Source organism: Molossus molossus, unplaced genomic scaffold (assembly GCF_014108415.1).
Source record: "Molossus molossus isolate mMolMol1 unplaced genomic scaffold, mMolMol1.p scaffold_m16_p_9, whole genome shotgun sequence".
Lineage (NCBI taxonomy): Eukaryota > Metazoa > Chordata > Mammalia > Chiroptera > Molossidae > Molossus > Molossus molossus.
The window spans coordinates 21076318-21092355 of record NW_023425403.1 but is presented as its reverse complement, the minus strand read 5'-3'; the positions used below and the strand labels follow the sequence as shown (position 1 = coordinate 21092355).

The 16038-nt window shown below is 34.5% G+C and overlaps 1 protein-coding gene across 12 annotated transcripts in view; it reads right to left on the bottom strand.

The window, feature by feature from the left end:
- Window positions 1-16038, bottom strand: part of WRN (WRN RecQ like helicase) — a 131069-nt gene that overhangs the window by 74366 nt on the left and 40665 nt on the right. For all 12 annotated transcript variants that reach the window (XM_036249937.1, XM_036249938.1, XM_036249940.1 and 9 more), the window contains 7 exons: window positions 13124-13511; window positions 10274-10351; window positions 8378-8516; window positions 7038-7113; window positions 4266-4333; window positions 3227-3335; window positions 2558-2626 (listed from right to left, as the gene is read on the bottom strand). In XM_036249937.1, the coding sequence (XP_036105830.1) occupies window positions 2558-2626; window positions 3227-3335; window positions 4266-4333; window positions 7038-7113; window positions 8378-8516; window positions 10274-10351; window positions 13124-13511 (927 nt within the window). The remainder of the gene's footprint in view (window positions 1-2557; window positions 2627-3226; window positions 3336-4265; window positions 4334-7037; window positions 7114-8377; window positions 8517-10273; window positions 10352-13123; window positions 13512-16038) is intronic.

Sequence of the window (16038 nt, the reverse complement as noted above, 5' to 3'; positions counted from 1 at the left end):
AGTACTGAAAATACATGTTCATTTAAAAACTTGTACATAAATGTTCAAAGTACTATTATTCATAACAGTCAAAAAGTGGAAACAACCTAAATGTCCATCCTTCATGAAAGGATAAGTAAAATATGGTATGTCCATGAAAGGGATTATGCATCCACTAAAAAAAAGTGAACTACTGATAACATTCTGCTAAGTGAAAGAAGCCAGACACCAAAAGTCACATATTGGCCCTGGCCGGTTTGGTTCAGTGGTTAGAGCGTCGGCCTGCAGTCCTGAGAGAACCGGGTTCGGTTCCCGCTAAGGGCGCGTACCTCGGTTGCAGTTTGTCCCCGGCCCTGGTCGGTTGTGCGGGTGGCAGCCACTCGATGTGTCCCTTTCACATCGATGTTTCTCTCTCTCTCTCTCTGTTCCTCTCTCTCCCTCCCACTCTACCTGAACAAAAAATGGAAAAATGTCCTCGGGTGAGGATTAAAAAAAAAAAAAAGTCACATATTGTATGAGCCCATTTATATGAAATGTCCAGAATAGGCAAATCATGGCGACAGAAACTATATTAGTTGTTGGAAGGGGGTGGAGGAAGGGACAATGGGGAGTGACTGCCTAATGGATATGGAGGTTTGGGGAGATTGATGAAAATGTTCTGGAATTAGATAGTAGAAACTGTTGCATAATATTCTGAATACACTATAAGCCACTGAACTGTACCTTTTAAAAATGGTTAAAATTATGAATATTAAATTACATAAATTTACCTCAATTAAGAAATTAAACTTATTTATCTACCACGTGATCCAGTCATTCCACTCCTTGGTTTACACCAATGAAATCAAAGCATTTGTCTATACAAAGACTAGTATACAACTGCTCATAGCAGTTTTATTTGTAACAGCCCCAAAATGGAAACAATCCAAACACCTATCAACAGGTGAATAAACAACTGTGACATATCCATATGATGTAATCTATTCAGCAATTAAAAAGGAATGAACTATCGATACATGTAACAACATAACGAATCTCAAATAATTATGCTTTGTGATTTAAACCAAACAAAAAAGGAGCACATATTGTATGATTGATTCTATTTATATATAATTTTAGGGAGAAAAAAAAAAGCCCTGGCTGGTTTGGCTCAGCATTTGGAGCGTCAGCCCACGGACCAAAGAGTCTCGGGTTCGATTCTAGTCAAGGGTACATACCTCAGTTGTGGTTCATCCCTGGCCCTGGTCAGGTTGTGCAGGAGGCGTCCAGGTGATGTATCTCTCTCACTTTGATATTTCTCTTTCTCTCTCTCTTTCTCTTTCTTTCTCTCTCCCTCTCTCTCCCTCCCTCCCACTCTATCTGAGATAAATGGGAAAATATCCTCGGGTGAGGATTAAAAAAAAAAAACACGATCAAAAACATTTAGAGCCTGGCCAGTGTGGCTCAGTGGATTGAGTGGCATCCCATGGACTGAGAGGTCCCAGTTCGATTCCTGGTCAGGGCACATGCCTGGGTTGCAGGCTCAGTATCCAGTAGGGGGCATGCAGGAGGCAGGTGATTGATGTTTCTCTTTCAAAGTGATGTTTCTATCTCTCTTTAAAAATATCAATAAAAACATATTTTAAAAAAATATTTAGAAAAAAAGAAACCATGTTCAAAAAAATATTTTAAAGGGATATTCATAGCAACTTTCTTAGTAATAGCTTAGGTGTCCATCAATAAGGAATGAAAGACAAACTGTGGTATTTTCATACAATAAAATACCATTCTGGCCAGGCCAGGTGGCTCAGTTGGCTGGAACATTGTCCTGTACACCAAAAGATTGTGGGCTTGATTCCCAGTTAGGGCACATGCCCAGGTGTTCTCTCTCATGAATGTTCATTCTCTCTCTCTCTCTCTCCCCCCTCCCCTCTCTCTCTAAAATCAATAAAGAAAAAGAAAAAGTATGGTAGAAACAATTAGAATAGTGGTTTGCTTTAGGATGAAGGATAAAAGAATAAACTGGGAAAGATCATACAGGAATTTTCTGAGTGACAGTAATATTGTATATCTTGATAGGTGTTTGAGTTACATATTTATATGCATTTATCAGTACTTGGTACATACATGTGTGTATGTTTGTGTAGTTATATATACAGGTATTAATACATATACACATATTTCTGTGTGTGACTGACAATTTTATTCTAGTAAGGAATTATGTCATCATGAGATTAGTGGGGCAAAAGATCTAGAATCTAGTCCCTGCTCAGCTGTTAAATCACTGAGTGATTTTGGGCAAATTACTTTGAGCCTCAGTTTCCTCACCTGTAAAGTGGAGCAAAACTAGATACTCTCCAAGTTCTCTTCCAAAACCAAAATTTTGCAATCCTATGATTATAATGTTAACATTACAGTAGAGAACTGGAAATAATAGATTTCTTTCAGTTTGAATTAACAGTTTTGTAAATGCACTATAAAATGAAAGAATATTTTAAAATCATGAACATTTTGTTCATGCATTAGATAAAATTTTTTTGTGTACAAAATTCTCTCACACATCATAGAAACCTAATCAGAAATCATATAAATTACTCACAACTTAATATCCGTTAGAACATTCTGTGACTGTGCTGATCCCAGAAAACAAGCTGAAATGTTGGACATTCTGAAAGAAAAAAAAAAACATACATTCTGGAGCCATGTACACACTGCATATCAATTTCATTCTTAGATGAGAAAGAATAAAAAAATATTCTTTAAAAAATACATTCCTCTTCTTTGCAATCCTCATTCTTTTTGTAACTCAACTAATTTGATACACAAATTCCTTCAAGGGCCATATTAGAAGGCAGGATGTTAATTAAGGAGGGTTTTGTGTTTTTTTTCCAAAAAGATTACAAACTCGAGTTAAAGATGTTTAAAATTTTTTCATAACTAAAATACAGATTTCCATGTATACACTTCATACTGAGCTAAAGAGCAAGCGTAACTGAAAGAACAGAATATTGAGAAGTTCAATTTAAACTGGCATAAAATTTGCTTTAAAACAAATTTTATTAGGGCCAACTGGTGGCCTTGAATTACAAGAACTTAAGAAAGCAGGTAAGTTCTTCCACTAACATGTAATTTATTACTTATAAAAATAAAGCAACACTTACAGAAATGTGTTACTGGAAACTAGATTTTAAAATACATGAGAGATCAGATGCTTCCTTCCCAGGAGAGAAGAAAAAGGTAATAACGTGACAATGAAAATATTCCTCACCCGAGCTGGAGCACTTGGTCTTCCATCAAAGAAATAAGAGGAGAGATGACAAGGCCAATCCCGCCTACATAAACAGGTGGATACTGGAAGCACAAACTCTTTCCATAGCCTTAAAATAAAAATAATATACTCATTGAAATCAAATAAAGCCTTGGTACTTTGATTTCTTTTTACAGTGCACCTGAATGAGATGATCACTTATTAATATGCTATCTTCATAAGAGCTAATTCATGCATAAATGTAAACATCTACTCTCAGTTCACTCTCTTCTATATTTTACGTCATTGGTATTTGTACAGTTGTCCCCATTAACCATGGCGGGTATGTTCCAAGACCTCCAGGGAATGCCTAAAACCATGGACAGTACCAAGCCCAATACGTACAATCTTTTTTCTTATACATTCACACCTATGATAAAATTTAATTTATAAATCAGGGACAGTAAGATTTTAACAATAACAAATAATAAAGCAGAACCATAACAATATACTGTATTAAAAGTTATGTGAATGTAATCTCTCAAAATATCTTACTGTACTGTACTCACCTTTTCACTTAAAGGCAGCAATTTACAGCTTCTCTCTGGCACATCACTACTGGCCAATATCACTACTCTTGTGCTTTGGAGCCATTATTAAGTACAATAAAGATTACCTGGAACACAAGCACTGCAATACCGTGGCAGCACATCTGGTAACAGAGGTGGCTACTAAATGACTAACGGACATTGTGGATACACTGGACAAAGAGGTGATTCATGTCCTGGACAGGACAGAGTGGGACTGCTGAGACAATTCATTGTGCTACTCAGAATGGTGAGTATTTTACTTATGAATTGTTTATTTCTGGAATTTTCCATGTAATATTTTCGGGCCATAGATAACTGACAATAGGTAACTGAAACCACAGAAAATAAACCATGGATAAGGGAAGACTACTGTATTTGTATTTTGAGAGTTTAATAAAAGATTACGCAGTTAAAAACCTTTAAGTTTTATTTTTTTAAAGGAGTAGGTTATTTGCTTAAGTACAACTTACCAGTTGCCATGACAACAACATTATCTCTTCTTTCTTCCAATACAGAATGAATCACTTTCCACTGAACCCTGGAGAGTGAAAACACAAAAGGCTGTTTGGGGGTTTTCTTTGTTTGTTAATCCTCATCCAAGGACATCTTTCCATTAATGTTTAGACAGAGTGGAAAGGAGAGAGGGGGAGTGAGAAAGAAACATTTCAGCAGGACCCCAGTTAGGGATCAAACCCACAACCCAGGTACAAGCCCTTGACCAGGAATCAAACCCAAGACCCTTCGTTTTTCAAGCCGACACTCTAACCACTGAGAAAAACCGTCCAGTACAAGGCTGTTTTGTTTTACTAACAAGAAACCCAAGAGATAGGTTGAAACCCATTTAATTTTCCCATGTCCTCTAACAGAATTTCTTTTACATTTTTGAGCCTCAATATAAAAATGAGTGAGCCCTAGAACTTTAAATTTAGGTTACTTGGATGCATACATGTGCACTTACGATTTGTGTATGTACATACACTTAAGGTTTAACCATTTTCTTGTTATGAAAATTTCACATCAAAAGAATAATAAATAAATAAATATTTAATTATAGTTAATGATTTATATGCTGAAGTACTTAGGGGACAGTGTAATGATATCCACATTTACCATGAGATACATTTTATTTTTATTTTTTATTTTTTTATTAATTTATTTTTGTTACAGATGTTTCTCCTTTTTCTGTCATTGACACCCTCCTCCCGAGCCCACCTCCCAACACCTGCCCCGTCCCCAGCATTGTTGTCTATGTCCATTGGTTACACACACATGCATATAAGTCCTGTGGTTTCTGTCTCCCTCCCTCCATTCTGAGGTTTGTCAGTCTGTACCCTACTTCTATGTTTCTATTTTCTTCCTTAGTTTGTTTTGTTCATTATATTCCACAAATAAGTGAGATCATGTGATATTTGTCTTTCTCTGATTGGCTTGTTTTGCTTAGGATAATACTCTCCAGGTCCCTCCATGTCGTCTCAAAGGATAGGAGTCCTTTCTTTCTTACAGCTGCATAGTATTCCATTGTATATATGTACCACAGCTTTTTTGTTCACTCATCTACTGATGGACACTTGGGCTGTTTCCAGAGTTTAGCAAATGTAAATAGTGCTGCTATGAACATAGGGGTACATATATTCTTTCTGATTGGTGTTCCAGGCTTCTTAGGGTATATTCCTAGAAGTGGGATCACTGGGTCAAATGGCAGATCAATTTTTAACCTTTTGAGGTAACACCATAGTGTTTTCTACAGTGGCTGCAACAGTCTGCATTCTCACCAGCAGTGTACTAGAGTCCCTTTTTCTCCACACCCTTGCCAGCACTTTTTTGATGATTTCTTGATGGCAGCCATTCTGACAGGTGTGAGGTGACCATGAGATACATTTTTAAAAACTGGATGGATTAAGGAATGGGTAGAGAGATGATCAATGGATGTGATAAAACAAGTATAGTAAAATGTTGACTATACAGGTATTCACAGTAAAAAAATTCTCCCAACTTTACTGTATATCTTCAAAATATTGAGGGAAAGAAAATCAATTGGAAAGCTGATCTTCTGGTGTGCTGATAACAACTTATTCTTCCTTATCTGAGTAGTGGTTATACAGGGTACCTAATTTGTGAAAACTCACTGATCTGTACATTTATATGCATTTTTCTACATGTAGGACATAGTTAAATATTTTTTTAATATTTTAAGATCAAAAGGAACAATATTTAATTTTTCCATGGATCAAATTTTAAATTCCCAGAAGAGAAAAAATCAAATCTAGATATCTACATTTATTACTAGTTTTAGTCAAATTTATTTGTTCCTCATCTCATATTAATACTTGTAAATGCACACCCTTCAATGTAAATATATTTAAATATATTAACAATGGTAAGATTATCACCATTCTTCAAACTGTTGTCTTATGAATTTCTGTTAGATCAGCATGTTTTGGACAATAAGATGCACAAAATGGGCACACAGATATTTAATGAAAAACAAGTCAGAATTAAATTAAGATTCACTTACTAGGGTCTTTAAACTAGTTTCTACCCAGAACTCTATGAAAGGAAAATCATTTTCCTTGCTTATAAAAATAATTTACAGTCCTGGCTGGTTTGGCTCAATGGTTAGAGCGTTGGCCTACGGACCAATGAGTCTTGGGTTTGATTCCGGTCAAGGGCATGTACCTTGTACCTCGCAGGCAATTCGTCCTCGGCCCTGGTCAGGTTGTATGGGAGGTAACCAGTTGATGCGCCCCTCTCACTTCAATGTTTCTCTCTCTCTCCCTCCCTCCTACTCTATCAGAAGAAAAACAGAAAAATAGCCTTGGGTGAGGATTTAAAAAATAAGTAAATAAATAATTTACAGACATGAATTTTATATAAATATTACTTCAAACTAACTTTGTGGTCACTTATAGGAAATAGTGTTGCATACATAAACCATAGTAAAGTTGTGCTGTTATTGAAAAATGGATGGATAATTTGCCTTTTTACTCTTGTGAACAAAATAGTAAATATGCAATTTAATTAATCGAGATTATAGCCCTGGCCGGTGTGGCTCAGCTGGTTGGGTGTTGTCCTGTGCACCATAAGGTTGCTAGTTCGATTCCCAGTCAGGGCATGATCCCCAGTGTGGGGCGTGCAAGAGGCTCTCACATGGACATTTCCCCCCACCCCTTTCCCTTCCTCTTGCTCTAAAAATCAATAAAAATTAAATTAAAATTTCTTTTAAAAATTGAGATTACACTCACGGCTTAAAACTGGAATGGCCAAAGTAGGTCTTGAGGCAAGTAACTTGCTTTGCATTCGGTCCTGGTATTGAATGATCTTAAAATAAAATAAAATGGGTATTTATGTTAAAATAGAAGTACATATGGTAAAAGGGAATAAAAGTTTTATTTCATTGGCTTCTTGTAAAGAATAGGTAGAGAAGGTTACTATTTTCTGTCTCTCAAATCCAACTAATTTGTCCTCTGGGTACCAGTCATGACTCCAGGTAAACACCTTGATAATTACCTAATTCTAAGGATTAGAACTTTATTGAAGTTCATACTTTGCCAGCACTGTAAAAAAACTGATGTTTGGGAATTTGCTATACTTCTAAAAATCAACATTAGACCCAACCATACTAAGCGATATATCAATCTAAATTTTATAATATAACCAACTTTCAATTAATGGTAATCAGAAATTATATTACAGTCACAAATGAAATGCACAGATAAAATAAAATTTTCATCTTAGTTATCACTCCACCAAATCTCTGACCAAAATTCTAACTGCATAGCACAAGGGAGATGTTAACTTTACCCAACTGATTCTCATTTTCTACACAGGCTAAAGAGCTCATGAGTGGCCAAGAAAGAGCAATGCAAAGTATCAAGATAATTCATCTCTAAACAAATGAAAATTCACTATTAGTCTTCTCAGCTTTAACAACTCTAATAGAAAACTAAATTGATTTGGAGATATTGTACATATATTTAATACAAGAAAGCAAGGGGGAGACTTTTTTTTAACATCTTCATGTATTTCCCACCTATAAAATGCACTTTAAACTTCCACATTATAGCATTGATGAAATCTAGCTCTAGAGTTCTACTTCTTGAGATGACCCCAAAGTTTGCCATAATAGGTGCAATTACTTACATTTAAATAATAGGTTTCTTTGCTATAGTTAGCACACAGTATGAAAATCAGTCTATTTTGCTATTTGACATTGTGCCACTTGTTTTAAGTAATAAAACAGACACTATGTATCCATATCATTTATAATAATGTTTAATATCAGTAATGAATGATTCCTTACTAATAATTTTTTATAATTTTGACAAAATATAAAATTCAGGATGAAAAGGTTCACATTACCACAGTCACCAACTGACACAATACTTCTTTTACTCTGCTTTTATAAATAATAAGGTTGTGCTTTATGAAGACCAAAGCACTAAGGGATTTAATGACAAGTTTATAGCAGTTAATCAACTATATGCCACAAAATTCTTGACCTCCAAAACATTTAAAAACTGGACCCTAAATTAAAGTCAGCAGTAGGTATCAGAGGTGAGTCATTTCATATTACAGTGCTTACCTTCACTATCTTCTTCTTCCTCCTCAATAGCTTCATCCTCATCTTCATCTTCTTTAGAAGGAACACACAGATTTCTTTCCATTTCTGTGCATTTTGAATGAATTGGATCTACTGTGCCACTATTTATGTTTTCCAAAGACTGAAAGTTTAAAAATAATTTTAAAAGCAAAACCACAGACAGTGTCGCCGTATCTTTCTCACCAAATACAAAAAGAGTGTTATTAACAGAGCCTACAATTTTGTTCAGAGCTGGCAGATGTGCGGGCAATACCACAAAAGAACATGTGTGCTCCAGTTTAAATGTGTGTTCAGAAATGGTGTCTAAGGCATAAAGCCAAAGATGGGATACTTTCGGCATAAACAGAGGTCATTAATAGCATATAATGAACTGTCCCTAGGGAGAGTTATCATAACTTTTGAACTTAGATAACTTAAAACATTTTTTTCTTCATCATACTTGAATATTTTCAATTCCTAAATGGTACATGCAGGTTTTAAGGTGACTTTTGTAATGAGTTCCTCTGTATCACAAATCATTCATATTCTTTTTGAGTAAGCATAAGGTTTAAACTATAAACAAACAATAAATGTGTTTTTGATATTGTCAAAACAACAATAACAAAAAGATTCAAATAACTTTAGGAAAAAATATTACAAGTGTGAAATAAAGTTTTTTGTTCTTATTTTGTCTGATAATATCTGATTTCCTTTCCTATATGGAGAGTATCTATTTAAAGACTATTAGAAAATAAATAAATAAAGACTATTAGGATATTTCAAAATTATTTCATTTGTAAAATTTTTTACAGTGACAAGAAAAATCATTAAACCACAGTTCTAGTTTTCTCTTTGTATTAAAACTTCCATTTAATAAATTTGACTTTAAAGATTATTTTTTAAGTATATTCGTTTCAGGCCTAGAAAAGAAAAATAAAAGTTCTGTTCCTGATTGTTTATTCACATTAACAAACATACTTAAAAAAGCATTTTAAAAATAAAGTTATCTCACATGGGTGTCCAGGTTGCCTTCTAAGAGGTTCGATATATAATATGTTTATAGAAACGTGTAAGTATCCTATAAATGTACTACCTGAACAGCATTCTTCAGAGAAATGGTAACTAATAAAGAAATATAATTTAGCATTTATGTTCTATTATTGCTACTAGCTAATATTTATTAAATACTTAAGAACTGGCAGACTCTACTAAGCTCTTCAAAAGTAACACCTTAAGTAATATTACAACTGCTGAGTATCAAAAATAAAATGAGTAATAAAAATACAGTATGCATAATTTTGAACTTCTGTACTTTCATTTTCAGTTAATTTGGCTAAATTCAGACTTTTCATTCTCACTATCCATCCTTGGTTCACAAGACCTGACAAAGAAACTGGAGGTTGGGTGAAGGAGTAGAAAATAAACAAGTCACAAAATATTAATTCCATTTTGACAACAGGAGAAAACTCTACCATTTAAAACATTAGATAATAATATTCATAGAAAATAAAACCAAAGAAAGAAAAAAGAATACTGAATGTATAAATATGGAACTTCCAAATAAACGAGGATACAAATGAATGGTAAGAAAGAGAAACCTATTTCAATACTGGAGAGCTGAATCACAACCCACACTCCAGGAAAAGATGAAAAGAAACTGACCTAAAAGGGAACACACAAAACATATTTTCCGTTTTGTAAAAATGAGTATACTACTACTAAAGCATTATTCAAAGACCATATTAAAGATATAAATTACTATGAACTGGAACAAAATCTAATGTTACATAATTGATAGCAATCTCATTGTGGTGGGACCAGTGTAGATTTAGTAATATTTTACTTAATTAAATGTCCTTTGGAAAGAACTGAAAATAATTTCCATAATTTTAAATGTACCTTAAGCATCTCCATTTCTAAATCTTCATCACTTTCAATTATGTAAGATGTATCTTCATTATCATTGGAAGATAAATCCTTTTTTAAAAGAAGATTTCCAACATTAATTTTCAGTTAATTGACTCCATACCTCTCTTCTACAAAATATTCTCTTGTCTAATAGATAGATTCATAATATATATTTATATTTTATATGATAGAATAATAGAAAGAAAGGAAAGAGGGTGGTAAGGAGGAAGAAAGAAGGAGATAACAGAAACAAAGAACCAAATAAAAACAGAAAGAAAGAAATATAATTGGAAATTATATAATATAAACAGACTTGAAATAAAGCCCACACTCTAAATAAAAATACAAAGTGACACGTTCAACTATCATTACAATGTCAAACTGTGTTCCCCAAACTTTTTTAAGCATAAGAATCTCTTTGCAAGTTGAAAATTTCTGTACAAAGCCAGGAACAACAGTTGTTCTTATCTACACACTTATTTTAAAAAGATCAAAAAGCTACTATGATTATAAAAATACCTTTATATTTTTAAATAAATCAATATTTTACAAATAGCATCTACATATATTTTAAAAAGTGTCAAATAAGCCCTGGCCAGTTTGGCTCAGCGGTTAGAGCGTCAGCCTGCGGTCCGGTGAGACCCGGGTTCGGTTCCCGCTAAGGGCACGTACTTCGGTTGCAGTTTGTCCCCGGCCCTGGTTGGTCGTGCGGGTGGCAGCCACTCGAGGTGTCCCTTCACGTCGATGTTTCTCTCTCTCTCTCCCTTCCTCTCTCTCCCTCCCACTCTATCTGTACAAAAAATGGAAAAATATCCTCGGGTGAGGATAAAAAAAAAAAAAAGTGTCAAATAAGTTATTTATTTAGCTATTGCTGATGTTTAGATATGAGGAACTTTTACAAAAATTTGGCAAGCCCAAGGAAGCAAGTGTTCAGTAGTATGGGATTCTGAACAAGAGAAACGCACAGAAGAAATATAGAAACCAAAGAACTTATATGCATATATGCGTACCCAATGGGCATAGACGACAATGCCAGGGCGGGGAGGGACTAGGAGGAGGGTGTCTGGGGGAAAAAGGAGAAACATCTATAAAAAATTAATTATTAAAAAAAAAAAAGAAAGAAATATAGAAGAAAGACCACCCAGAATGTCTAATCTTTAAATTATAAGTAGGAAAAGAAAGTATAGCCTTAATTAACCTGAAAATATTAAGATTTTAAAATAAGTTTTATACAAGGAGAGAAAAACTATTTTACATTTTAAATAGGGTCTTTCATGGATAAAGAAAAAATGCTAATAATTATTGCACAATAAAAAATGGCAATAATTAGAGTAAATTATATTGGCCAGATCACGAAATCCTGATCATAATTCTGTACCACTATATGAAACATCATTTTAAAGTATACACATAATATGAAATTTCTAAAAAATTAAAGGGTAACAGATGTTAGCAAAAGGTATTTCCCAAAAAGGGAATCTGTTTTATAAATGATTGGTATGAGAATAATTTTAAAACAAAATGCATTTTTAAACCGATAGACGTGATTACTAATATAGTAACCAAAATATAGAGAATTCTTCAACTACTGATATTTTGATTGCCATTAGAAAACTCATGGGGAAATAACCCTATTAAATGACTTTTAATTCTAATTTTTAAAAGCTTAAAACAATTCGTTATTGTAAAAGAAAATTATGAAATTCTACTGAATGGGGGAATCATAGGAAAATTTTTAAACCAATGAGAAATGAATGAGATAAAACAATAAGGCTACATGATGTCTCTTTTTATGATCTGTCTTTAAAATAAAAGAAATATAATGATTCCTCTAATACAACCTCGCTATTTAAAAAACAAGCTTAATTTATCCAGGAGATAAACAAAGGCTCACAAATTAATCTAATCAGAATATACTAATTAGGAATCTAAACATGAAGTTGAAAGAGAATACAGAATGTTTAATGATAATCTATTAAGAAAAAAAAATAGATTAATGACTCTCCAGATGACAGTAAAGGTTAGTGACAAGCAAATACATCAGTTTATTAGAAACCCTCTCACAATAGCAAGAGAATCTGTATGAGGAAATAAAACTACCCTCAAAACTCAAGTTTGGAAGAGTAAACACTATTAGATTTGTAGGGAATCCAAAAACAGCAGAGATATGTACTAAGTAAAAGGCAGAGGAAATTCTAAAATAGCAAATTTCAATAAATGTGTATGGACACTATAAAATCTTTCCACTACAAAACTTTATGATGCTGCTTATTATACTAAGTCAGAAGTAGCTAACTATAGCTCACAAGCCAAATCCAGCCCACTTTTTCCTTTTGTAAATAAAGTTTTATTGAAACACAGACAAGCTCATTTGTTTACATTTGTCAATAGCTGCGTTCACGCTAAATTGGCAGAACTGAGTAGTTACAACAGAGACTGTGTAATCTAAAAAGAAAATATTTACTACGTGCCCTTTTACATAAAAAATTTGCCAACCCTGCCCTGGCCGGTTTGGCTCAGCAGTTAGAGCGTCAGCCCGCAGACCAGAGTCTCAGGTTCCATTCTGGTCCAGGGCACATACCTCAGTTGAAGTTCAGTCCCCTGCCCTGGTCGAGGTCATGTGGGAGGCAACCAATCGATGTGTCTCTCTCACATAGATGTTTCTGTTTCTCCTTCTTTCTCTCCCTTCCCTCCCTCCCTTCCTCCCTCCCTCCCTCTCTCTCTCCCTTACACTGTATCTGAAAATGAATGGAAAAATATCCTTGGTGAGAATTAAAAAAAAAAAAAAAATGTGCCAACCCCTACTAGTGAATGAAAATTGTTTTCTCTTTACTTTAATACCTCAGGAGATTTGTGAGTAACATCACTAGGATTATTTTCTTGAGCCTGCTGTTCCAAAACTTGGAGTTCATACTCTGTAATATCTAATGACATTAAACAAATTCCTTCTGTATTCTCTTTCAACTTATTGTCTTCTAGCCCATCTTCAAATTCATCTTCTCGTTTCACTTCATTTCCAAGCACGTTTTCTCCATCATGTATAATTAAATCATCAAGTGTTGTGTCCCACATATCATCTTGTTTCAGCTGTTCTTCACCAGCAGCTGGATTGCCCAGTGGTGGTAAGATAGAATTAATGCTGGGCCTCAGTTCAGTCTCGGTACAACCAAATAGCACCTTCCTCAATAAATGCACATTTTCTGAAATATCCGTCAATAACATAGAAACCCTAAAAAAAAAATAAAATGTAAGAAAGGTTAATTCAGCTTTAGTTACATTAACTATAAGGACAAGTTTTAATGCTTTTGAATAAGTAGAAGCTTTCTAAACTGACCTTCACTTCAAGGACACACTGTCTTGTTTTGTTTCTATTTTTCAATTATACAGTGGATTAAAGTTGCTCTTCATTCCCTGATGCCCACTGTATACCTATGGCTGGTAGGTTACTCTCTAACACAACAATGCCCCTTTGCATTCAACAGCTGACTTGTATGCTTATGAAGTGCAGCCGTGCTTGGTCCAAAACTAAATGTTTAGGCCAGTAAAAATTTTTATGCTAATTAAATTAAATGCAAATCACACCAATGATACATGACCACTGAAACAAAAACCTACTTCACTGAATTCTAAGTTGAACATGTGGAAAGACATAGCAAATTTCCTTTTAAAAAATAGTTCTGTCTCGCCCAGGTGGTGTAGCTCAGTGGATTGAGCACTGTCCCATGGACTGACTCAGGTCCCAGTTTGATTCCCAGTTAGGGCACATGCCCAGGGTTGCGTGCTCGATCCCTAGTAGGGGGTGTGCAGGAGGCAGCCGATTGATATTTCTCACATCAATGTTTCTATCTCTCTCTCTGTCCCTCTCTCTCTAAAAAAATCAAAACATATTTTTAAAAAAATAGTTCTGTCTGATTATAATTCGAGTAACTATAAAAGTTTAGAGAAGAAATCTTAAGACTCTACACTCAGACTGCTTCAAGTGTTTTAAGTTTTCACTCCATTTTTAAGAAAATAAAAATTATAAATGATACACAAGAGTATGTTTAAACAAGAAACACTGCAAAACTCCACACATCAGGTCTATATTTAATGAAAAAGCCATGATATATAACAAAAGATTAGAAACACATACACATAATATGTTAAGTTAAAAGAAAATGTTTATGACCCCATATTTTACCACATTTTTTCAATTTACTGATCAAACTAGTCCCAACTGCAACACCTAAGAGTGTTTATGCTATAATTCAAAAATAATGATGTTTTGTATCTTCAAAAATCTCAAAACCAGACACAAATTCTTCTGAGTAGAATAAAGAATTTCCCATCAGTGGGTAAATATAAGAAGTGAAAAAATATGAATAATACGCATAGAAAAAAGTGAACTAAATGAATAAGAAATGCCTTTATTGGTACCCTTCCCCATGAGAGTTAAATCTTTCCAAAATTCTCCAAAACAAATTGCTGGGGGTGAGGGGGTGGATAACTTTGAAAAATGACTTTGAAAAAGAGCTGAATTTCTGTATCATATTTTGAAATCTCTCAATCAAAAAATACCACACATCTTATCCAACAAAGAATACACTAACATTCATTTTGTCAGTCAGAATTCCATTTTAACTAACTGCTTCATATTTCTATAAAGTATTTTTGCCTCGAAATTATATTGCCATATTATAACCATTCACTGTTCCGCAGCAATCCTGCTTTTAGACACTGAACAAGGATGCCATTCAGCAATGAAGACTAGGTCAAGGCCTGATTCCAAATCGAGTGAGCTACACAGCACCAGTCAGTAGCCCCATGTCTATTAATCCGAATAGCTCCAGTTATCTAGTTCATTAGCTATAAAATAATCTTTAAAATTTGAATGCCTCTTGTTCTAATAGTCTACTGATTAGGTAGAAGTCTTATATAATAATGAAATAATAACCAGAAAAAAATGAAGCTACTAGCGCCCTGGCCGGTTTGGCTCAGTGGTTAGAGCGTCGGCCTGCGGTACGGAGAGACCCGGGTTCGGTTCCCGCTAGGGGCACGTACTTCGGTTGCAGTTTGTCCCCGGCCCTGGTTGGGTCGTGCGGGTGGCAGCCACTCGATGTGTCCCTTTCACGTCGATGTTTCTCTCTCTCTCCCTCCTACTCTATCTGAACAAAAAATGAAAAAAAAATGTCCTCGGGTGAGGATAAAAAAAAAAAAAAAAAAAAAATGAAGCTACTAGGTATAAAGTTGCTTTTATTTATAGATTTCAAGTGAGAAAACTCTAAATATAATTAAATGAAAGATGCCCTGGCTGGTTTGGCTCAGCGGTTAGAGCATCATCCTGTGGTCCAGAGAGACCAGGGTTCGGTTCCCGCTAAGGGCATGTATCTCAGTTGCAGTTTGTCCCCGGCCCTGGTTAGGTCATGCGGGTGGCGGCCACTCGATGTGTACCTTTCACGATGTTTCTCTCTCTCCTCTCTCTTCCTCTCTCTCCCTCCCACTCTATCTGAACAACAACAACAAAGAAAAAAAAAAAAGAAAGAAAGAAAGATATCCAAAAACACAAAGAAAAAGACAACTTTGAATCTTAAATATTTTCCTTCACATGGACTCGTTAATTTTATTTTGCTTTGTTTAATAAAACATCCTGCAAAGCACAGAGAAAAGCCTTAAACTTTTTGATGCATAATTTAACCACAGGGAAGATATATTTCTCAAATTTAGATATCAGTCTGTGTGTGCATTCAAGCAAACGTATATAAGTCTACCTTAATGAA